The following is a 26104-nucleotide window of genomic DNA, read 5'->3' as shown; positions in this document are numbered from 1 at the left end:
AATTAAAGCCTCTTCTGGGATGGGGACAGCACGGAATTTTTAAAAAAAAAGCCTATTTTTTTATACACTTGTGATCAAATTTCAAGCATGATAAACAAATGTGTATAAGAAAAATGGCTTTCCAGGTCTGGCAGCGTGGCCTAGCAGCTAAAGTCCTCGCCTTGAACACACCGGGATCCCATATGGGCGCCGGTTCTAATCCCAGCAGCTCCACTTCCCATCCAGCTCCCTGCTTGTGGCCTGGGAAAGCAGTAGAGGACGGCCCAGAGCTTTGGGACCCTGCACCCACGTGGGAGACCTGGAAGAGGTTCCAGGTTCCTGGCTTCAGATCGGGGCAGCACCGGCCGTTGTGGTCACTTGAGGAGTGAATTATCAGACGGAAGCTCTTCCTCTCTGTCTCTCCTCTATGTATATCTGACTTTGTAATAAAAATAAATAAATATTTAAAAAAAAGAAAAAGAAAAATGGTTTCCAGCACATGACTTTGCAGGATAGAGGGATGCTCAATTTCAAAAAAAAAAAAAAAAAAGCTAATACAGTTTTTCTTAATATAAAGCTCTAGAAATTTTACGAAGACAGTAAACATCCATACTGCTTCATTGATCTTTTCTTAGGGAACAATTCACATTATCTACTTACTGATACATTCTGGTAAAGGTTTGTCCCATTGTCCATTCGGTTGACATATCAAAACTGAAGATCCAAATAAAAAATATCCAGGATTGCAATCGTAGAATACCACAGTGCCATAGGTGAAATTTCCATGTTCTATTTTACTTTCTCTTTTGGAATTGGCTGGAATTCCAGGATCAGAACAGTTGACCACTTAAGGAAGTGATAAAATGTGTAAGATTTGTTTGGAATAATATGCACAGCTTTTTAGAAACTCATAGACTCTATCTCAAAGGTAAATATAATCAAACAAACCAAGGATTCTAATACTAGATTAATTAATTGAAAATCTTGATAATGGATTAAAATTTGCATGATTGATTTGAAATAGGCAAAGTGTAAAATAGTTCTGGAAAATATTTTGAACAATAGCAGCTACATAAACATTAAGTTGGGCACACATTTAGAGAATGATACTTCTAATTACTGCTTACATCAATTAAAAACAGAAACTAGTACTTCAGTTGTATTTTATCAGAAATTATGAAGTATACACTATTTTCTGCATATTAGATATCACCATAGAATTATCTTTAACCTGTTTTAACAGAAAAAAAGCAAAGCTTTGATCCAGATTTTAAGATAATTCAGGCCTCAAACATGTTTTCTAAAGAAAAAAGTATGGAAAAATAAATGTGTATATCAAGTTATGTTGATTATAAAGCAAATTCTAAGCAAAAATTTTGTCAGTAACTGTTAATATACAATTATAACATAGGTACAGGGTTATAAACAAAGTAAGAAGAGATTAAATCTGCCAGTTAGCAGCATTCAAAAAGAAAAGTTAGAGAAAATGAAAAAAGATTTGCCATTCAGATGACATCAATACTTGGAGCTGCATCTTTTACTGACTGAAAACTTTGTACTGTTTTACCTAAGCTGTTTTGGTGTAATTCACACACGTTTTTTAAAACTGTGATTCAAAGTAGAATCCAGTTAGACATTTACCTTTGCACACAGGAGGAGGATGACTCCACTGTCTGTTGGCCTGGCACTGTGCTTTTGTTGGTCCTTGCATAAGATACCCAATATTGCAAGAGAATGTTACCACATCATTAAAGTTGAATCCATTACCACTTGTTCTTCCATAAATTGGACTGCCAGGGTGACCACAGCTAACAGCTAATAGCATTGGGATGGAGAGGACAAAACAAAACGGAAGAATATTTAGGTACTGTATATCACACATCAATCATATTTCATCTTTTCAAACAAAGTAAAAAGAAGAACACTTCATATGAAGATACATAGTGCTTTTATTAAGACAAAGGAAAACAGAATTACATAATCATCTAATAGAAATATTATCTCAGTAATTACTTAAAATCGGTAATTTTATGGAAGTGATGCACAGATATCTTATGGTACTTAATTTTCTCTCTACTTTGGTATCTTATCTAATGCTGAAATTCAAAGAAATTTAGGGAATGATTGAATTTCATCTCATACATTAGTACAGAAAGGAACAAAACCAACCCAATTTTCTTTCTACAGTTCAGTGTGAAATTTAAAATACTGGAGACTGTACACTTAATTTTGAAATAGCTTAAAAAGATTACCTATAGGGTCAACATTTATGGATAATATAAAGAAATATATAGACGCTTGTATTTGTGACTTGTTCTCGTAAAGTCACATACGAGTTTAATAGTTGGTTCTATTCTCTCACCACTGATACTTGAAAATGTAATGCAATTTTCTTTAGAAATATTGTTCTCAGACAAATTACTCTTATCACGTTATGATCCTAACAAATACATAGATCTGGCTTTACCCAAACATTATGCATTTATAAAAACTAATTTATTGTGCAGTCTCATATAATTAATCGGAGCAACTATAGTGTAATTCTTCGTAATTGGGCACAGCACAAATGTATAGTTATTTTGAATACTTTGTGAAATGACCCAGGTGCACTTGTTTTTCATCTTCACTGTAAATGTCAACTCACTCATTTGGAAATTTAGCTGTATTTTCTTCTTGTTTATAAATACTGACAACAAATTATACCTCAATGGCCAATTCTTATTTCCAGTATCCATCATTCCACAAGAAAAAAAATAGTGATATTATTTGTTATGCTGGAATAATAATGAAGGACAAAAAAATCTAGGATAGACACAAGTAGAATATTGTTCTCTTTAAATCATCAGACTGTGTGTGTTAAGAAAAATTATTTAAATTTGTACCTATTTGGTATACTGTCCTGTTATTTCAACAGAGTATTACACATGAAAATCTAGTAAGCTCCAGGTGCTTCAGAAATTCTTGACAGTGATGAAATTACAGGCGCAGATTAAATTAGCCATAAATTAACTGAAATATTTCCTGTGAAGATACACCAACATTTCTCTCTATTGCTTGTTAAAAATTTCTTTTCAATTGGATGTCAAAGTTACACAGAAGGAAGGCCAAACAGAGATCTTCCATCCAATGGTTCATGTGTAAGTAATGGTAATGGTCAAAGCTTGGCTGATCCAAGCCAAGCATCAGGAGCTTACTCCAAGTTTCTTAAATGGGTGCAAGAGCCCAAGGACTTAAAACATACCCTGCTGCTCCACAGGCCATAATCAAGGAGCTGGGTCAAAAGGAACTGGTGCTCATTTGGGATGCTGGCACTGCAGGGAGAGGATTAGCTTGTTGTGTCATGGTGCCAGCCAATATTACCATGAAGTATTCATCTGTATTAAATACTGGTAAAACTGAATTTGCCATTTTGTTTTTATACTATACAGATAATATACATCAATGTTTTCTTCCATTTCCCAAAGGAAGATGCAAAGATACAATGCAGCATGCATCTCTACTTCCAAATCAAAGGTGGAATCTGAATGAAACTAGTAAATATATCTTGATAATAGATTACTAGACTGTCTGCCATTGTCTGTACCCACAATGTCAGGACATTTAAATAGCCGGATACACTTAAACGATGGACTTATGACTGCTTCAACCAGTGTGTGTAGTAGGGGGGATGGATTTTAGGGAGGAGGTAAATGAAATCCCAGAGCCTAATGCAATCGTATTATAAACAAAATAAAAAATGAAATAAAAAAATGTTTGTTTTATGTATTTGCTTGTCTTGGAAAGACAGCTATACACAGAGGAGATCTGAAAGACCTCCAACTACTGTTTCACTCCCAAAGTAGCCACAATGGCCAGAGCTTTGCTAATGTGAGGCCAGGAACCAGGAACTTCTTCCAGGTCTCCCACACGGGTGCAGAGTCCCAAGGCTTTGGGTCATTGTCCATTTCTTTCCCAGGCCACAAGCAGGAAGCTGGAAGGGAAGTGGAACAGCCAGTACATGAAACACAACCCACATGGGATCCTGAGGATTTAGTCACAAGGCTACTAGTAGCTCTGGCTTCTCAGGGTTTTTGTTGTTTGTTTGTTTTGTTTTGTTTTGTTTTTTATGCATTATTGATTTATTCTCTCAAATGGCTGTAATGACCAGGTCTGGATAACATGGTTGCAGACACTTGAGTAATCTTCTGCAGCTCTCCCAGGCCAGTAGCAGGTAGCAACAGATCTGAACTGTTGACCATCTGGGATACTAATGACATAGGTGGGAGCATCCCTGCATCACCACAATGTTGGCCCTTGTGAATAATTTTATATGCTCTTTAACATACCTCACTTCAAAGGATATTGTGTAACAGTATAAAATGGATTGTTGCAATTTAGTTTATATGTTCATTTACCTATAATCATCTGTGTATGCTTAATAATGTATCCTCCCTAAGAAAAAAATTATTCATTGGTGAGCTCATGGAATCATATGTTGCTAACTTCTTTTGCCATGCTTACTTACGCACACAGGATGGGAGTTGACCAGACCAGTTGTGATCCTGCTGACAAATCCTTACTGAAGAACCAATCAATCGAAAACCAGGATTACACTGGTAGACAACTGTGTCTCTATACCCATAATTTTCTCCAATGACTTGACCATTCACAATGAATTCTGGAATTCCACAATGACCCGCTGAAATGAATCAAAAAGTAATAATGATTACATTGGAATTTGTTCTATGTTACCTTACATACATAAGCAACACTACTAAACATTGTTTTTTTAAAAGACTTATTTATTTGTATTGCAAAGCTAGATATACAGAGAGGAGGAGAGACAGAGAGAAAGATCTTCCATCTGATGATTCATTCCTCAAGCAGCCGCAATGGCTGGAGCTGAGCCAATCTGAAACCAGGAGCCAGGAGCTCTTCAGGGTCTCTTGAGTGGGTACAGGGTCCCAAGGCTTTTGGCCATCCTCGAGTGCTTTCCCAGGCCACAAGCAAGGGGTTGGATGGGAAGCAGGACTGCCAGGATTAGAACTGGTGTCCATATGGGATCCCGGCGCGTGCAAGGCGAGGACTTTAACCACTATGCTATCATGCTGGGCCCTAAACATTGTTTTCTAATTATTTATTTTTTATTGGAAAGGCAGATTCATAGAAAGGATGAGAGACAGAGAGAAAGATCTTTCATCTTGGTACACTCCTCAAGTGTCTGCAATTGCCAGAGCTGAGCAGATCCAAAGCCAGGAGCCAGGAGTAAGGAGAGGATTTAGCCACTAGACTTTCATTTTGGGCCCCATTACTAAACTTTTAATATTCACTTATCAGTAGGCCAAAAAAATTCAAGTGTAATTATACGACAAAAAATAACTTTAAGTTGTTTAGCAAAACACCATGGGAGGAGGACGAGGGCAGAGTGGGAAGTATCACTAGGCTCCAAAATCTGTGAACTATGTGAAACTGCTTCACTTGATGTAAATAAAATAACACAATAAAGTATAGTTAAAAATATCAATATTTAAAAATGAGAAAAGATAACACTTCTAATGACATTTGGATCTAGAAGAAATTATAAACTTTTTCAATGTGCATAAATATTAATCATATCACAATTTTGAAAAACACAAATCAAGAAGTGTTTAGTGAGATCATTAACTGTTTTATAAAAAAGGAAACTATCAGCATTCTAAACAAAAAAATCAACAAAATAAACAGGAAAAAACAAAACAAGCAAACAGAAGGAAATGTTTAAGGCAATAGAGCCATTAAATAAATAGAAAACAGAGGAAAAACAGAAAACATCAATAAAGTAAGACAAAAATTTTTTATTTCAAGATAACATCAAAATTATTCTAGCACAAAGGATTAGCAAGCTAATCCTAAAGCTGCAGCACCAGTATCCCACATGGACATGAGTTTCAGTCTTGGCTGCTCCACTTTGATTCTGCTCTCCAACCAAGGCTGGGAAAGCAGAAGAAGATGGCTCATGCCCTTGGACCTCTGCATCCATGAGAGAAATCAACTAGCCATTGTAGCCATTTTGGGGAATGAACCAGCAGATGGAAGAGCTTTCTCTATCTATCTATCTATCTATCTATCTATCTATCTATCTATCTATCTATCTTTTGGTTTTTCCTTTCTTTCTCTACAACTTTGCCTCTCAGATAAAAATAAGTAATTCTTTTAAAAAAAATAGCAACAAAATTGTTCAACTCCTAGGTACAATTATCAACACCAAAAATGGAGAACAAATATATCTCTAACAAGGAAGAATGAAGTGCTATCACCACCATGTCCACAGAGGGAAATTATAAAACTGACAACAGAATATTAACAGCCTATGTCAATGTATTTTAAAAGTGCATAAGAAAATTACAATTCCTAGAAAATTATAACTTACCAAAGCTAACACAGGATTAGAAAGAACATACAAATATTAATTCAGTTAAGCATTTGAACTTTTTTTTTAAAGAAGCCAATAAAAAATACATAGGAATAGATGTTATCACTGGTAAATCTCAATAATTTAGAAAGAAGAAAATATCAGTCTACACAAAATCTTGTAGAAAACAGCCAAAAGAAAAACGTTAATTCTCAAGATGTTTATGTACCAAACATAGAAACAACAACAACCATAAAAAACGTACATGTAAGAGAGAAATGTCCTTCATGGGTAGAGTTACAAAATACCCTACTGACATTTTAGAATATAATTCTAGTAACATATGTTAAAGATAATACAATGGGATTATCTGGGTTTTATTTGGGAATTAAAATGTGTAAGGTGGAAAGCTAATCACCATCATTTATCATATTGCTATCTAAAAAGGAATAACATCGATGTAAGTATTTGAGTAAATGCAGAGCAAATGTGATAATATTTAGTGTCCATTCAATACAGGAACAAACAAATAAATAGGGAAACTGACTTAATCTACTAAAACATCTTAACACAAATATCTTCTAGCTGATACTATCTGTCAATGAAATATTCAATGATCTTGACATATTGTGAAATAAAACAAGAATTTCTGCTTTTAGTAATTATCTTTAAACTTGTTCTTCACTCCTTTCCAGTGTAAAACATCAATAAGAAAGATGAAAATGGGCAGTTGTTTGGCATAGCTATGAGCATGCTACTTGGAACCCAAAGCAACCCATCCCATACTACTTTGACTGGGTTCAAATACTGGTTTTGCTTTCAATTTAAGCTTACTGTGAATGTACACTGTGGGAAATGCCAGATATTTGCTCAAGATATTTGCCATCCACGAAGGAGACCTGGATAGATTCTACACTCCGGACATGGCATAGCTCTCTCCAGTAGGAGGCACTCAGGAGTGAAGTCCCCTCGCTTCTTGCTTCCTTTCTTCCTCTCCACCTCCATCTAACTCTCTCATCCTGAGTGTGTATCTGTCTTCCAAATGCATAAAATAAATATAAAACCACATGATTATATCAAAAGAGTAAGCATTTGCTAAGTGTAGTTATTTTCATGAAGAAACAACTTTTTGGCAAACTGTGTATTGAAAGAACATTGCTCAACACTACATGATACATGACAAACTCATAGCCAGCATCACACTGAATGGAAATAATTGGAAACATTTTCACTAAAATCTGTGAACCAGACAATGATACCCACTTTCAGTGTTGATATAATATGGTTCTGTGAGTTTTAACTATAAGTATTAGACAAAAAAGAAAAACGAAAGGAAAGAAAAGGGATTCAAATTGGAAAGGAGGAATTCAAATGATCCCTGTGTGCACAGGGCACAACGTTATGTATTATATATAGAGAAACTAAGACTTCCCTAGAAGAATAATTGGCTCTTATAAATTATTTCAATAAAGTTGCAGGATATAAAATCAACATACAAAAATCAATAGGCTGAGAATGTTGTAAGGAAACATTCTGAGATATGCTATTGTTGCTTAGTTACACAGTGTACACATTTATTGAAGAGTTGTTGATTTTTATTGAAAAGTCAGATTTACAGAGAGAAGAGAGACAGAAAGATCTTCCTTCCATCTTGTGGTTCACTCCCTAAGTGGCCACAATGGCCAGAGTTGAGCCAATCTGAAACCAGGAGCCAGGAGCCTCTTCCAGCTCCCTCATGCATGTGCAGGCTCCCAGGCGTTGGGTCTTCTGGTACTGCTTTCTCAGGCCACAAGCAAGGAGCTGGAAGGGAAGTGGAGCAGCCAGGACATAAACCAACACCCATATCGGATCCCATTGCATACAATGCTAGGACTTCAGCCACTAGGCTGCTGCGCTGGATGCAGGTGTACACATTTTAAAAATCTATTTTTATAATGGTTTGGCTACACAGAAGTGCATGTTTTTCAAAGCACATTACAATACAGCATTTATCACATAGGTATTTCACTGTATTTATATTTTTAAAATATATGTAATAAGAGGAAACAATTTATGTAATAAGCGGAAATAAGCACTATAAAAATGCTAAACTCTCGCTAATGATAATCATGATAAAATGCTTAGTAATGAATTATACTGATTGCTGCAATTTCCAAATGGATAAATATGAAATAATGGATTGATGTAAGCTTGCAACGAAGGAGAGATTTGTGGTAAGCAAATACAAATAACCAGGTTTCAGGCTTATGAGTGTTACTTGTTAATTCTTTTTATTAGAACTCTAATAATAAATGTCTGGGATATGGGAGTAAAGTATTATATGTAGAGAAATACTCATAAGTATATTCTAATGAACATATTAGGCCACAAATGTGTAGAGTTATATGAGCAAGTTGAGAAGAATGATCACATGTGTATGATTTTTTCCAACACAAAATTCTAGGATTTACTTGTTTTACAATTACACTTTTCTCCAAACATCTTCTTTTTAAAATGATGTTAGAGGTCACCACTGTAGTTTCCATATTTTATTCATAGTATAAGAGGAAATATTTTTCTCATAAGTATCCCTGTTATGGCATGTATCCTCAATGAATGAAATCAATGTTCGTAACAGGTGAGCAAAACCACATGTCACATACAATTTTTAATAAATAACATCTAATGTGTATTAATAGTTTATTGGCATATATATCCATGAAAGATATTATTTTACTTTAATTTGCATTAAATGCAGATTTTAATATTATAGACATTTGTAACTGAAATCAGCAAAATCAATCATTTAAGAACTTTATATTAATATATTAAATTTAATTATGTAATCACATTTTAATACATAATGATTTGACTTCTGTGCTATTTTTATGCAATCATCCAATAAATGTTTAAATAACTGTGCCTTATTTACAAAAGGCATTACTAGATTTCCAATATCTATTAGCAAATATGCCTAGGTAAGTAACAGTTATGAAATACGTACTATCATGAATATTTTTATACTTAAATACGTCTAAGTTGATATAAAGTACTCACCTTTGCTTATGTATCATTTTCTTATCAGTGACTTTGTGGACACAATTTACTCTACACATTTTTTAATATCCCACTCAGAAAAATTACCAGGTTTTAAATAAGTTAACCAAGATAACAAACCTTTTTCCCAACAGACAAGTGATTGAGCAGTATTCATTATTACCTAATTCAATATGTGCTGTCACATATGTGAATTATTTTAGAGAAAAATAGATCATATATTCTTTTAAACTAAAGAAATTGCTGATACATTTGAAATAAGAAGTTAATTAAAAAACTCACTATTCTTTTCATCATAAAAGAAGAAAGGTAAAAACAATAAGCAAGTTCAATTTCTTTTGTTAATGAATTCAGAGAAACCTAAGAAAAAAAAATATTTGCCTAAAATCACGCTCAAAGTTAGGTTTCAAAAGATTTAATAGAATATTATTTAACATGTCAAAACCCTATGAAATAGAAATGAAGAGAGACATAGATGTAGTTATTACTTTTATTCTTCAATTATTACCTTATGCAAATGGGTGAAAGCAAAATTTGACTAGAGATTACAATGCATTGACTGCTACAGTGATTAATCCAAACAAGTATGGAGACATATAATTTTCAGTAACTTGTTTTCATCTTTTTTATTTTCACCATGACTGGAAGCGAATGTTGTCCTCAATGACATAAGATTCTCAGAGGAAACACTAATTGATTAAGAGTTATCTGTTTTAAATTTTCTATCATGAGCCATTTTTAAGATTAAGAATTTTTTCCATTTTTTTTGCATCCTTATAAAATTACTTTAATTACCATCTCAAATTGGGAAAAAAGATTGGGGGGAGGGGAGGGGAGGAAGAAGAACAGGGAATAAAATGAACTTAACATCTGTACCTAAGCATCTGGTTTCAGATCCACTCCAGAGGCCCGAGGCAAGGCATTCCCGTACAGCTGAGCCCACAAGCATGAATCCCGAATCACAGGTAAAGATAGCTGTAGAGCCATACGAAGTCTGAGTTCCAATCTTATTTCCATTTGGAGGTGTAGGGAGCTCCCCACAGGAAATGACTTAAAGATAATAAATAAGTTTTTAAAAAACCCTTAAAAACATACTCAAAATCATTTAAAACAAAGCCATGCTTTTTCATATTAGGGTTTCCCATGATCTGATGTATTTAGAATTGAAATGTTTGTAATTTGTTTAAATGAGTGTGAAACTACAGAGGAAAGCTCAGTTTTGAAATTAATCTTCTCTATGGGACAAATAAGTTGGGAGGAGGGAATTTGGGGAGGGGGTAGGAGAAATCCCAGAGACTATGGAATTGTACCATAAAATTAAAAAAAAAAATAGAAGGGAAATTATAATTTACAGATTCTTTTGAAATTTGTATAGGCATTCCACTAAATAAATAAAATCATACTTGCCTCTTGCTTTAAAAAAATTAATCCTCTATGCATTACATTCTTCTAACTGGGCCCGGTGCCGTGGCCTAACTGCTAAATCCCTCGCCTTGAATGCACCGGGATCCCATATGGGCGCTGGTTCTAATCCCGGCAGCTCCACTTCCCATCCAGCTCCCTGCTTGTGGCCTGGGAAAGCAGTTGAGGACGGCCCAGAGCTTTGGGACCCTGCACCCACGTGGGAGACCTGGAAGAGGTTCCAGGTTCCTGGCTTCGGATCGGCGCAGCACCGGCCGTTGCGGCTCACTTGGGGAGTGAATTATCGTACGGAAGCTCTTCCTTTCTGTCTCTCCTCTCTGTATATCTGACTTTGTAATAAAAAATTAATAAATCTTTAAAAAATTAATAAAATCTTCTAACTAATTATGACATGACATAAGACAGTGTTGTTTGATTTTTTTTTTTCTTGGCTTAACTAGTATTGATGAGAGAAAAACCACAAACTTAAAGAGAAGATAATTTGTTAAAAACATTTCTCTAATTATGAAATTTAGTTGGGTAAGCCATTGACTTAAATAAACCATGGTTTGCTCCAATCTAAACAAGACTAAGATAGTAAATGCCATTATTATTATTTTTTTAATCAAGGACTCAGGAAAGAGTTTTCAATGATTAATATTTGATTTTTACAAGATTCATTAGTTGTAATTATTTTTCATATATCTATAGATTTAAAATTAGCAAACTTGCTAGACTGCTTATGACTCCTCCATATTTGAAAGGTGTAAGTAAAGGTCATTCTAGGATAAAATAGTGATAGATAATGCTTTATCAGTGCTGCTATGTCCGGGGGCCCTAACATTGCTGATTTCATTTATATAATTCTCAAAACAAATCTCTGAGGTCAGTGTATCAGTATTTAAATGGTTTATACTGAAATATAGGCATTCAGAGTTTAATAATTTACATTAGTCTAAGTATTCTATAAAGTCATAAATGAAGATTTAAATCCAATTTTCGAATTCCAAAGTCCAGTAGCACTATTATTAGTCCACTAACACTATTATTATTTAAATGCAATTTTCTAACTCCAGAGTCCACTATTTAATCATTAGTATATGATAGAGATTCCAGTTGTGACTTCTATCACTAACCTTTAAACAGCTGTTAGATAGAAAATGTAATTTTCACCAAATTCAAAATGTCCTGGTCATTTTGAGATAGCTTGAAAATAATCATTGGTAGCTGCTGTTGTTCTTGCCAACTGCTAATCGTATTGATAATTTTACTATATTCATTATTTTACTTTCAAATATATTTGAAGGACCAGAAAAATAATATTCTCTGGACTTTTTCAATGATTTGCAATTCTTTAGTTCATTGTCATTTCAACATTTTTACTTATAGGCAGTAACTTAATTTTATACAGCAATTAAATCTTCTACACAATAGGGAATCAAGCACAAAGAATTCAGATACTTTGAATGCCCAATTGACTGTTACTGAAGTAGATAATTTTCCTGCTACTGCTTTGAAACATCCCTATCCTTTGTGCATTTTTAATGAAGTTACACTGGAAGAACAGTCTGCAGGCTGAAGAAGATCCAGGCAGAAATCTCAAAGAGTAAGGCAAACATATACAAATGCCACATTTGTGCAGCGGCAACTAAAATTTATTACTGTTTTTAAGATTTTCATTCATTGAAATGATTATAAAACATAACAGTCAAATGTTCATCTTGACATATATTAAGAAAACCATATTCTTATATAGATATATATGTGACAATCTTCATGCAAAATACATTAAATCTATAGGTAAATATATATATATATACACACATTTGCATAGATATGTATGTATATATTCTCACAGATGACTTGCATAATGGAGACTAGCATTCCAAAAGTGAAGATATGTTGTAGTATGCATCTTTATTCCAGAATAAAAGGAGGACTCCCAATAAAACTGTTAAATATATCTTGACAATTGGATACTGGACTTTTTACCATTGTATATACCTATAATGCCATGAAACAGTTAAAAAGAAAAAAGTTGGACCCGTGACTTTTGCTAAATAACATCCAAATAGCTAATGTTCCTTTAGTCTGTTTATATCAGACACTGCAATTTACTATCTAGTAATATACAGAAATAAAATTAGCTATTTGTTTAATTTGATTTTATAATATTTACTGATTTTTCAGTCTTGTTCTAGGTGTATTTCAGACATGTCATTGCATGAAATCTTTAAAACAAGTGTGAGTTAAGTGCTGTTACAGTTTTCTATTTTTTTTAACATTGATTTTATTTTTATTGGAAAATCAGATATACAGAGAGGAGGAGAGACAGAGATGAATATTCTCTGTCCATTGATTCACTTCCCAAGTGGCGACAATGCCCAGTGCTGAACCAATCTGAAGTCAGGGGCCAGGGGCCAGGAGCCTCTTCTAGGTCTCCCACTCAGGTGCAGGGTCACAATGTTTTGGGCCATCCTCGATTGTTTTCCCAGGCCACAAACAGAAAGCTGGTTGGGAAGTGGGATTTCTGGGATTAGAACCCGCACCCATATGGGATCCTGGTGTGTGCAAGGCGACTTTAGCTGCTAGGCTACCATGCTGTGCCCAGTTCTCTATTTTTTTAATTGAAATCAGAATAAAAGTATCACAGATCACAGTGATTAAAAGCCACAATTGTAGTCAACTATTTGGGATAAATACCTTTTTTATTTCATTTATAGGGTCTGTGACTTATGAGAACCAGTTTTTTTTAACAAAAATATGTTTAATAAATAGTGTCTAAAAGCACTACCCAATAAGGACTAAGTACACAATAAACATTGCTTAGTTGTTGGAGTAAATTAAAGATGTTGAACCGAACGTAAGACTTCTGGATCTGAAGTCCACTTCTTAGATTTTTTTCCCTACAAATATTTCCTGAGGAAATGTATTTGGAAAATTTTAAGCTACAATGAGAATAACTACATTCGTAACATTATCTCATTATCACTCTAGTGTGCTTGAGAAAAAAAAAGTTCAAGCTCATGAAATAAGTGTAACACAGTTGTACTTACTCTGGCAATATGGTCTTTCATTTCTCCAACTCCAGGTACCATTTGGAAGACATTCAATAGAAGCAGGACCTAATCCATGATAACCAGGGTCACAGCTGAAAACTACTTTGGTTTTGTATTCATAATGAGAGCCATTCACAATTCTCCATCTCCCGTGTTCCAAGATAAAGGAATTAATGCTTGGACATGTAACAACTACAGAAAACAAGGATATAAATGCTCATAAGTCAAGTAAATCTTTTCTCTTAACTCTACTTCATGTCAACACCATCCTTTGTATCTCTACTGACTTCACTATTGTGCCATGGCTTGTAGAATTCATTCTTTACTTCTTGTTAACATTTTCTTCTGCCCCAACTTACCAGTAACTGAGAATTACTTGAATGTGTTCTGAGTATTCATACAAAATATCCTACCTATCTAGACCTGCAATTACCACCATAATCCATATACACATATTTATTTAGATGTGTTAGAAGAGCTTCAAGAGAATTGCCTTTTAGGCAAGAGCTTTGCTAAAACTTTGGCCAATTCAAAAGTTTCCCAGGTAAGTAAAAGCATTATAAAGAGCTATGCTAAAATTGCATACAATTCATCAATCATCATTTTAAATAAAATCCCAATGAACTTGATACATTCATGCTAATAGAAAGAAATAATTGAAACATACAAAAATCAAGAGCCCTATTTAAAGTAACATTTTCTATTTATTTTGCTATTGCTTTATTATAAATTTTAACAATCTGTGATATTAGTTGCTTAAAATAGCAATAACAGCTACTGCAAATACTTTAAGTGGAAATAACCAAAGAATACTGACAGAGGTGAAAAAATAAGGACAATTATAGCAATGCCATTTATTCTTACAAAAGTCAGAGCTGATAGCCAACAACAGAAACATATTAAATATCTATCAATTAATGAATGGATAAGAAAAATGGTACATATGTATAAAAGATACCATTAGGCCAGAAAGAAAATAAATCTTGTCGCTTGCAACAATATATATGGAACTTAAAATCATTATGTTCTCTAAAATAAGTCAGAAATAGACAAAGTCTGCATATTACTCATATACAGAATCTTAAAAGAGTTGATCTTATAATGATGCTGGTTTCCAATAGCTGGAGAATGAAAGTGGTGGAGGGATCAAGTAAATAGGTAGATTAGAGAACAGTAGCTTAATATTAAATTTAGAACAATATTCTTTGGTTGCTTTGTACAGAAGACTAACTACAGGTGACAATAATGTGTGGTTATTGTTTGCTCACAAATGTTCAATGTTTGCACTATACAGAAAGAAGAAGTGAGAATATAGCCATGTTTACAACTTTGTGAACAATATAAAATACATACTTGTATCAAAATATCATGAACTAGTAGCTCATGAATATTTATAATTTTGATGTATCAGTTAACAATGCATAGGTTAATGCATTAAAATATAATTTTATTAACACAAAGCAAAAAATTCCATCTGTTAAAAATTTCCAAAGGTTCTATACTGAAAACATATAATAGATTTTTACAAAATAAACAGCATATTTTATTTAAATGGAAAACACATTCACCTATTTTACTGCCCTCATATATATTTTATCTTACTAAAGGTTTAAGATATAGCAATATATAACATTCCAAATTATATAAAAATAGAAACATAATTGACAAAAATTCCTTTGCACACATACCGACACAACGGGGGGTTTTGTTGTGATTGCTCCATGTTCCGTCAGATTGGCATACAGCAGTAGTAAGCTCCTTAGATGACAATCTATAGCCATCATTACAAAAATAGGTAACTCTAGTTCCTACTAAGTAGTCTGTTGTGAGTATTCCTCCATTTGTTGGAGCTTTAGGAATTCCACAGGAAATTGCTAGAATAAAGACATGCACAGAAAATGCTTTTTATTAAATGAGTTTGCTTACTGCAAAGTATGGGAAACTAAGGTTTAGTCAACTGCTCTGGACAATTTCAGAATTTACAAAAGCAAGCATTTCTGAAACAAAGTTTGAATAAATTATTCCAAACTCCTACTAAACAAGTGCTTGGATCAGTGAGTTCATAGGTTGTCAATGCTTAATTGTATGTTTCATACTCAGTTTCCTATCATCACATGCCATTGCTGTCGGCATTCATACACGTTACATGAGATCACGAGTTAGGCAACACAGTGTTTCCTGCGTTAATTTACGATAACATTACTTCATAGCAATTTTGGTAACTTTAATAAATGATAATAAAGGAAATAAAAAAGGATTAGAAACCAATATTCTTGTGCTAAGAAACAACAAATACTGTATTTATTTGGAAGTTGGCTATTTTTTATTTTGTGTAAAATATGTTGGCTCAAGTGGTATCCATAGCATGTTGTGTCCATTGGACAATCCAAATAAATATCACAAAACTGTCTTAAAACCTAGTTAGCGTCTTCCTGAATTTAACTGCAGCGTCTTAGAAGTCCAGGTTTTTGTTATGAAGAAAATATGTAAGACTGATCTTTGTCATATTTGTCCTATAAACATGCAATTCAATTTCCACAAACAAAATATACAATCTTTCAAGTAACTTGTTTGACATGAGACTAAAAGCAACATCTTTATACTGTATGCATTATGAACTTTATATATAACTTTAAATTTTGCAAAATATATGTGTATATATACATAATTCTCAACGAGTTCACGCATATTTTTTCATTAAGATGATTAAATATTTGAGTGCTATATCAGAAACAATGGGAGCTATTATCATATAAAGCTTATAAAGTTGCCTTGAATTTTGAAATAGAACTGGCCTAATAATTTGCATAGGAAGAATTCAAAACTTGTATTTTATCATAGAAAAAAAGAAATAACAGAAGGATACAGATATAAACTAAGTGCTACGTGATGTTTTAATCAGCAATGTCCTCTTTTATTCCATTTCTCTTCTAACGCCTATTTACGTGTTTAAATTATTCCATGTGAATTGAATGTGAATTACAAAATCTTTGTAAAATTATATGAAATTTTAAAACTGCATGACAAAATGCATGCTCCTCAATAGTTTGATCTTTTGTAATCTGGCAACCTACAAATTAGAGACAGAAAACCAATAAAAAATTACATAAGAGGGTCTGGTGGCGTGGCCTAGAGGCTAAAGTCCTCGCCTTGAAAGCCCCGGGATCCCATATGGGCGCCGGTTCTAATCCCGGCAGCTCCACTTCCCATCCAGCTCCCTGCTTGTAGCCTGGGAAAGCAGTCGAGGACGGCCCAATGCTTTGGGACCCTGCACCCGCGTGGGAGACCCGGAAGAGGTTCCAGGTTCCCGGCATCGGATTGGCGCAGCACCGGCCCGTTGCGGCTCACTTGGGGAGTGAGTCATCGGATGGAAGATCTTCCTCTCTGTCTCCCCTCCTCTCTGTATATCCGGCTTTCCAATAACAATAAAATCTTTAAAAAAAAATTACATAAGAGATCTCATGTAATTGTGTAGTTATCCCTGCTTTTTAATGATAAATCCACCAGGTAATGGCTCCTGATATCTGTAAAATTAACAATTATATTTTCACTCAGGATCTATAAATGCAGCAAAGCCATGTTTCCACTAGGCCACCACCCAAGAAAATGTATTTACTGACTTAAAACATTTGTGTACTGTTGCGGTGTAGATTGAACCTGAATCAAATTTTTAGAATAAGTAAATATCATTAAATAATGAAAGTTGTCATACATGTATAGTAGAATATGGTTTTATTCTACATCTAAAAAAAGAAAGCATTTTAAAATTATAGAACAGCGACTATGCTTGTGATTGTTTACAATTCAACTCCTCAGCTGAAAGGCAAAAGTAAAACAAGTACAGTTTTGAAGAATAATCTTCACTGAGTGAGTGTTAAAGAGGCTTTTCTATAGCAAACAGCTTAAAGGTAAAGCAGAGACCATAGTGTGATTGCTTCTGTCTAACATCATACAATACTCAGTTGCAAAATTAGATGGGGATGGTTCAACTCTTGAGGAGGAGGAATCAATATAATGGCCTTGGTGTATAGAACTAAAACACCTGATCCAAACAGAGAGAGCTGACTAAATTTTCTACCTATAAGGTGCTCACATTGTACAACTACTGTTATAGTAAATGCATGTGAGGATATATGGAGACCACAGAGGCGAGGAAACTGAAAATGACTAGAGAAGGTAAGTATTTTTGATAAAATCATGCTTCCTAATAACAAAGTACAAATTCATTTTAAATTGATGATGTCCAAACAGATCATATCCTACTAAAATTTTAATACAATACTTTTAAGTTAATGAAAATATAAATATTATGAATATGTTGGAATTGTGAACATTTTATAATTTTAATAAGCCAAATATATTCCTTATAAAATGTGTTTCACTTTATTCATATCAATAGGAAAGCATTTATTTTGGGTAATTATATATTGTAGAAACAGACAGAGTCAGAAAATGAGTTCAGATACATAAAACTCACATTGCTAGTTCATTTCCAAAAAGCCCCAACACAAGACCAGGGAGATCCTGAAGATCATGAACTCTACCAATTCTCCCATAGCAATGAAAGGATCCAATTACTTGATTAATCACCAATGCTGACTAATGTCAGTGTTGACAGGGAGCTGGAGTCAGGAACTAGATCTAGGGGTTGAACCCATAGACTCCATGAGTCCCAGATGTGTTAACTGTCCTCTGAATCTCCAAGGTAAATGCATGCACTGGGAATTTTTTTTTCAGCAAGAACTATCAGAACATTACTGTCTGTGAATGTAATTCTGTGTAATTAAGACTCAGAAGCGATTTTTCACAAAAAAATTAAAAATTCTGGATGTTTGTGTGATATTTTGAATTAATTATTCTCATTAGAGTTGAAAGGGTATACTAGGTATGTGTCCTTCTGTATCTGCACAATTTTTATATAAGTGAAATACAAAAGTACACATTTCTTAAATTTGTTGCTGTGAGAGCAGAGTTTTGTATTCTGTGTGCATGCAATGTCCTTGTACGTGCTTCTGATGTTTACTCAATGCAGAATGCACACTTCTTGGTAATTTCCTAACAACAAAATGTCTGGAATGGTACAGAACTCCATAGCATGCTTCTTCAAATTATTAAAATTCTTTTTTTTTTTAATTTTAGTGATTGCCTCCTCCTCCCCTCCCTAAAAATGGAAGTCAATGGCATAAAATTTCAATTAAATAATTAAACTTTTTTTTTTGAAAAGATACTTTACCTTGACAGGCAGGGACGGGAGCATCCCATGCATGATACCCATAGGAAGACTTTCTGCACACAGCACTGCTTTTCCCAACAAGTCGGAAGCCCCGATCACAGGCCCAGCGGACCACACTGTTCAGCTGCCCACCTGTCTGACTAATAATGTATCCATGAGGTGGGGATTCTGGCGTGCTGCAATAGAAAGCTTTAAAGAAATGATAAATCACTGTTTATCTGGTGAATCCGGTATTATTACCCTCATTGTAAATAAGTATACATTAAGTCTTAGTAGCTAAAACTTGATCAATGTTCATTTATCTGAATTTTAGTTTCCTTGAATGTCATATTGCTTCTGATAACTTCGGAAACAAACATTCTAGGTTGTCTTCTATTTATTATTGTCAACTAAGAAAGCTGTCTTCTGAAGTGAAATACTTTTTCCTAATATCTTGGAGGTTCAAATGCCCCACAGATATTTTACTGAATTTTGGAAATTAAATTCCCTGTCATTTGAAGGGTCTAAATGCCATATCTTGAAGCAATATTTTATAGAATGTTATTTATATGTCACTTTGAAGTTATTTCCAGACACCTATGTCATTAGGTCGTGCATTTCACTTTGGTTGATATCTAAAATAAGCCCCCATATTCTGTAATCCTCTTTATGCATCTAGGAAAGTTTCTAGCCTGTCAATAAAATATGAAAATAAAAATGGGCATTAAAACAAAGTTTCTTAATTCACCCAGGAAAGTTCCAATTGCGTTTTGAAATTTTAGTGTATTTATATGAGAAAAAAGAGATTTGAGGGATGAATACTAAGAAATGTACTGAACTTAGAATATATATGTCTCAGTTTGCTGTTTATGAAAAATACATATTTAATATCTTTGGAGAGTTAAAATGGTGACATAATATTTCTATTCAACTTTGTGAATTTCAAAATGATAAAAATTGATGTCTAATAGTAAATCTAATGCTTACAATCATTTAATTTGAAAAGCTTTCATTATTTATGATCATTAAAATATAATGTTTGACTAATAAACAGATGATTACATTATTGAAATGGCAGAACATAATTTAAATCTGAAAACTTTATGACAAAGATACATTTTAATTTTTTAACATTTTATATGTAATACTTTTAAACTTTAGGACAAAAAATATATATGTCTAATATGCTTTCATACATGTTAATTCTAACATATAAATAATCAATTGTCAACAAATTAAAATGAAATTATCAGCTCATAGTCTTAACATCAAACCAGATAAAATTATTTAATTTGTTTATGCTGTTTATATGTGTAAATATACATAAATGATGAAATTTGAGTTTATATTTAAAACAGAATTCAAATTTAATTTATCTGTGCTCAGAATTGTGTCAAAGTTGTTTCTAAAATATTTAAAATGTCATTTTAATTTCCACTAATTAATGTCGTGCACTGTAAAAAGAGAGGGCAATTGCTTTGAAGCAGTCTTCCACTGAACTCTACGTAGGGCCTCTGATATTACTTATGATGGCAATAAAGTGGAATCTAACCTATCACATAATAAAAACATGCTTGCATACACATATACAACATTGGCTCACTGTGGGCTCTCATTGGCTCACTGTGGGTAGATCTTATGTACAGGAAGGTATAAAGACAATGCTGTATCACATAGTTATTAAAAAGAATTTTCAGCTCATATCTTTCTAAATATTACTCAATAAATTGCTGTAATGGTAACTACTCAAAATAGATGGCTTTAAAATGATGGTCATCTTTTCAAATATTTCAGATATATTAGCATGTATCATAATAAATGAATCATAACTCAAATATTTATAGCATCACATCCTTTTCTTTTGTTTAAACATTTCATTCCAAATAATAATTGATTTACACCAAGTGATACATGTCTGAGAAACATTATTGAGATTTTCTCAGGGCTCAAGGGAAGTAAAGTTAGTAAAAACATGCATTAAAAATTTCAGATTCACATAACTGTGTGAGCTATAAAAGCATAAAGTGATTCCTATTTTTAGAAAATGACTTAGATGAGATTATTATAACAATATAAAAACTGAGGCATAGTTATTAATTTTTCAAAAAGTATCAATGGAGGACCTGTGACTCTAATGTATGTCTAATTGAATAGTATTTATGTGCATTATTTACAACGATACTGAAGATGCGGGTGAGATTTGTTCAGAAATGGCAGGAATCATATACCTATATATCTTATCCGGAATCCTTTTTTGTTATTGCCATGATCTGCTGACCATTGAAGAAATACTTCATGACCATTGCTTGTTATATTAAAAGCAGATGAATAATCTCCACTAAGGGAAACAAGTACTGGGCTTTGAATATTTGGTCCTTCAGGAAGAAAACAGTAACATTTAGACATAGTATAATAACCATGTTGTCATTTATCCTTACTAATTTACATCATTGAGCGATATTAAACATAGTCGACATTCTCCACAACCAATTCATATCATGCACAATAACTAAAAACAAAATACAAAGTTTATCTTTTAATAATTTAATTATATAGCTATATTATACACAATTTGTACAATAGCCAAGCTACCCAATATTATTCTATAATACAAAGACAAATTTAAGAGTGAAATCTCCAAAAACAGCCATAAAATAAAATCAGGTAAGTAGTTATTTATATATACCAAAGAAGATGAGCAGGTGTGATTTGAGCATTGAGAATGAACTAATGAATATCTGGTAAATATAACCCATGGTTACCATCATACACCTGAAGAACATCAAACTCCTTTTCTGTCTGGAAGAATTCTACAAACATGCTGATATTATAACCCTTTTCCACGGATATGCTCCATGCACACATCTGAAGATTTGGGTAACTATCAGGATATCCAGGGCTCAATATGACTCCTGTAGAATCTAGTCGCAATTCATTGGCAGGGCAGAGCACTGTGAATGAAAGATAATAAGAAATACAGTGCTTGACTGTAAATAAAAACTACATTTTAAATTCTAGGTACTCTGTCTTCACTTCCAATAACAATAAGGAATATGGTATCTTGAATTAGGGGTTAGGTGAGACAACTTATGCTTACAATTGGAAAAACAGGAATAATAGAAAAGTGTAGGTATTGATTCCTTTTTTTATTACATGGAAAATGTACTACCTTTCCAGGCAATAAATTGAGAGACTACAAAGCATCTTTCCTTCTACTTCTTCACATTCTTTCCCACCTGTCCTCATGTGTCATACTGCTACTTCTGCCCCTTTTATTTATTGTTAAGATCTTTTATTTTTATTTGAAAGACAAAGTTACAGAGAAAAGGGGAGTGAGGGAGAAACAGAGTGAGCTTACAACCACTAGTTACTCAACAACAGAGCTGAGCAGAGCTAAGTTTATCCAAAGTCAGAAGCCACAACTGTCTTCTCAGTCTACCACGTGGTTGCAGGGGCACAGGGACTTGAGTCATTCTCAACTGTTTTCCCAGGGCATGCGAAAGAAGTTGCATTGGAAAAGCAGCAGCAGGACATGAACTGGAACCCCTATGGGATACTTGTACCACAGATAGAGGCTGAGCTTACTGTGGCCCGGTTTTGGTTTCACGTTATTTTTCTTGAGTCTTGAAAAATTCTGTTCTCTCAAGCTGTGAGACCTTAAATGAAACTTAGAGTATCTATTTCAGACAAATCCATCTTTGATCTAAGGGTTTTGGTTAACTTATGAGAATATGTAAGAATTCTGTGTTATAAGCTATCTTGCAATTTTCTATGCTATCTCTAGTCCATAAAATAGTGTCCAATCACAGAAAAGGAGGTTCTATTTTTTTTAAGAATCATGCGTTACCTTGACCATCTTCATTGTATCTGTTGTTTTTAATTTCATTATTTTCTGTATTTAGATATGATATATATATATATATATATATATATATATATATAATATTCTTCCTACCTTCTTTGTGCATATTCTTAATTTGGACATTTTGTTCAGTGATGATTGGCTGTTCGTATTATTAGGAACATTTATGGCATCCAGCACAATGGGTCAATGACTAAATCCTCACCTTTTGAGCCTTAGGATCCCATATGGGCTCCAGTTCATTTCCCACCTGCTCCACTTCCCATTCAGTCCCCAAACCCTCAGGATCCTGAACCCACATGGGATACCCGGAAGAAGCTCCTGGTTCCTGGCTTTGCATCAGTTCAGCTTGGGCCATTGAGGCCATTTGGGGAGTGAACAAGCGGTTGGAAGATCTTTCTGTCTGTCTCTGCTACTCTCTGTGTCTCCTTTTCCAATGAGAATCAAGAAATATATAAAAAAGAAATATATCATTTCTCATTCCTGATTCAGACTTAAAGAAACACTTATCTGGGATTAGACAGCACTGTATATCCATACAATTATAGTATCACATCAAGAAGAATCTCCATAAAGTGTTTGTTCAAACGAGAGTCAAAGATGTTTAAAATTAAAATTATGCAATAAAATAATGAACATAACACATCTGGGTCCTATAAGTTATAACACTATTACATATTAAAGTTTCACATCTATATGAAATAGGTTTTTCTCAATTTGTCAATGCTGTAACATTAGAAGCAGGAGGAATGGTACCTTGACAAACTGGAGGCGCTCCATCCATCTGCAGTCTCTCTCCCAACCTGCACGTCAGGATTGCATTACCAACCAATGTGAATCCTGGAAGACACTGATACCTAATTATATCACCTATTAAAAAATATACACAGAGAGAAGTAGATAAACAATAAGAGTACAGATAAAACTGAATATTCATTAATTCATTTTTATTTGTATGGTCTTATAAACATAAAGATAACAAATTTCATGTAATATTAGATACATTTCTACAAAGATAATCTTATGTCCCCTCGTGTTTACCCAATCAGCATCTCTTCTCTATGTTTCCCCTTCAATTTTAGCAATATTTTTATGTCGTATGTAGTTTTAACAGCATAATGATTATTTCCACCATATCTATCCTCTCCTTTTTTTCTTTTAATTTTTACAATGAAACACTTTCAATTTTCTTTGTAATCACAATGTTAATCTTCCACTAAATGAAGAATTCAACCACTAGTGACATACAATTAAATAGTAAGAGCAGAATTTTTTTTCTTTGCAATTTGTAGTCAGTATAAAAGTTCAGTTTGTGTTAGGCAGAGTTGAGACATTAATATTGAGCAACCGATACTGAGCCAAAATTTGACTAATGAGAACTGAAGGCAAAAATAAGAATCAGTCCAATTGTTGTGGTATATGCTAGTTGAATATAAGCAATAGTTGAATAAAGTAATGATAGTATAAGTACGATATTCATGAAAATGTATCAGGTGTTCAGGAAGCTCCCTATAATAGTTAATGTATACATTTTAGTCATCAACAGTTTCTTCAAATGTGTAAATCTAAGTAATTATCATCATTAAATAATCTTTTATATGATGACAAGATGTCTTATTTTCTTACATTTTTAAATTGCAAGACATTATTTCAGTTGAATTTTCAACTTAGTTTTTAAAAGACCTGATTTATTGTCAAGTTGAGCATAATCAAACAAGCATTATTCAAGACATGTAAATGAAACATGACTTTCAGAACATCCTGTATAATCAATCTATCAAGTAAGAGGCAGACTTGAATTCCAAGAACAGAAGTCAGCAACCAGATTTGAGAAAAGCTCTCTGAACAACCACTGTGTGATACAGACGGCAACAATGTTTTCCAGTTGTATTCTCTGTGAAAACAGAAGTTACTCTTCTAATCTAATGTTTCCTTTCCTGTGTTAAGTGTTCTTTCTTCTTAAGAATTCTTAAACTGCCTAATAACTTTGGGGAAAAGGTTCCTGCGTAGGCTACCACTCTCACAGATTTTTGTTTCTTTTGAAACAAACAGCTCCGTTAGCAGTATGTTTTCATTGAATGTAATTTAACAGAATTTACCTATTTCGAATTCATCATCTTCTGTCAAAATTTCAGCATTGGGCACTGATGGTGGAGGTTGACACACTCTTAGTTGATAGGCTACAAAAACAGACAACATGTTTATTTCCGTTCCACGTGGCCATACATACTTATTAATGTGAAAAAAACATTATGTACAATTTTTATAAGAATAAAAAATGGTAGAATTTATTAAGGTCCAACTATATAACTTGAAAAATATACAAAAATATTGAGAAAAACTGCTACCTGTTCCTTAGAAAGCAAAATATTTTCCCATGATAATGACACAGATCTTTTTACTACAACTGCTCATTTTCATTCTAATTTCTCTGGCTAGCCATTTTGTAACACCTTGTTTTCTTCCTCCTTGATATGACTACAGTTTGGAACTCTTCATTTATTTTTGCTTATTTCTTCAATGCCTATCTTCTACAAGGTCCATCAAAGACTTGACTGCACTTAGCAAGATGCTCAACATATGGTGTCAATTGCAAATACAGATTCAATGAAATAAGAATTTACATTAACTCCATTAATCTCACAAAAATGCTCATTGATAAGTTATCCCATCTTATAAAAGATGAAAGTATTTCAACAAGAATTTGTCCAAGTCAGATAGCTACAATGGGCCAGGGCTGGTATTGAATCTTTTCTCATCATGCTGTATTATTACATTTTTGAGTTAATTTTTTATTGAATGTCTAGCTTAACTGTTTTTTCAGTTTGGTCATTCTATCAGTAGACTTATTTGGTGTAATTTAAAAGCTTGCTTGGAAAGGTTTCTATGAATTTAAGTTGTGAATCATGTGAAATCAAGAACAATTATTTTCCTGAACAAATACAATATCTCTGAGGAGTCTTTTAAATATGTACTATATTAATCCTAGAGCCTGGAGCTCAACTGAGGCTTCCCTCTTGAAGTGGAGCAATCCCATTACTTAGGTTTCATTGCTGCCTTCCACAGACACTGTGGAAAACATATGAAGATTTTCTAAAAATCTAGAAATGAAAGTTCCATACAATTCAGAATCATCACTACTGGGTATTAATGAAAAGATAAGAAATTAAAGAGGTATTTGCTCC

At 33.5% G+C, this 26104-nt stretch overlaps 1 protein-coding gene across 1 annotated transcript in view; it reads right to left on the bottom strand.

Moving 5' to 3' along the window:
- The window catches only part of CSMD3 (CUB and Sushi multiple domains 3), an 878998-nt gene that overhangs the window by 47472 nt on the left and 805422 nt on the right, over positions 1-26104 (bottom strand). The window contains exons 46-56 of the mRNA XM_058668892.1: positions 25019-25099; positions 23676-23789; positions 21820-22008; positions 21286-21432; positions 19079-19267; positions 15534-15719; positions 13843-14037; positions 10262-10435; positions 4484-4657; positions 1621-1794; positions 640-825 (exon numbers count right to left, since the gene is read on the bottom strand). Of these exons, the coding sequence (XP_058524875.1) occupies positions 640-825; positions 1621-1794; positions 4484-4657; positions 10262-10435; positions 13843-14037; positions 15534-15719; positions 19079-19267; positions 21286-21432; positions 21820-22008; positions 23676-23789; positions 25019-25099 (1809 nt within the window). The remainder of the gene's footprint in view (positions 1-639; positions 826-1620; positions 1795-4483; positions 4658-10261; positions 10436-13842; positions 14038-15533; positions 15720-19078; positions 19268-21285; positions 21433-21819; positions 22009-23675; positions 23790-25018; positions 25100-26104) is intronic.

Source organism: Ochotona princeps, chromosome 9 (genome assembly GCF_030435755.1).
Source record: "Ochotona princeps isolate mOchPri1 chromosome 9, mOchPri1.hap1, whole genome shotgun sequence".
NCBI lineage: Eukaryota > Metazoa > Chordata > Mammalia > Lagomorpha > Ochotonidae > Ochotona > Ochotona princeps.
This window is presented reverse-complemented; position numbering and strand designations above follow the sequence as displayed.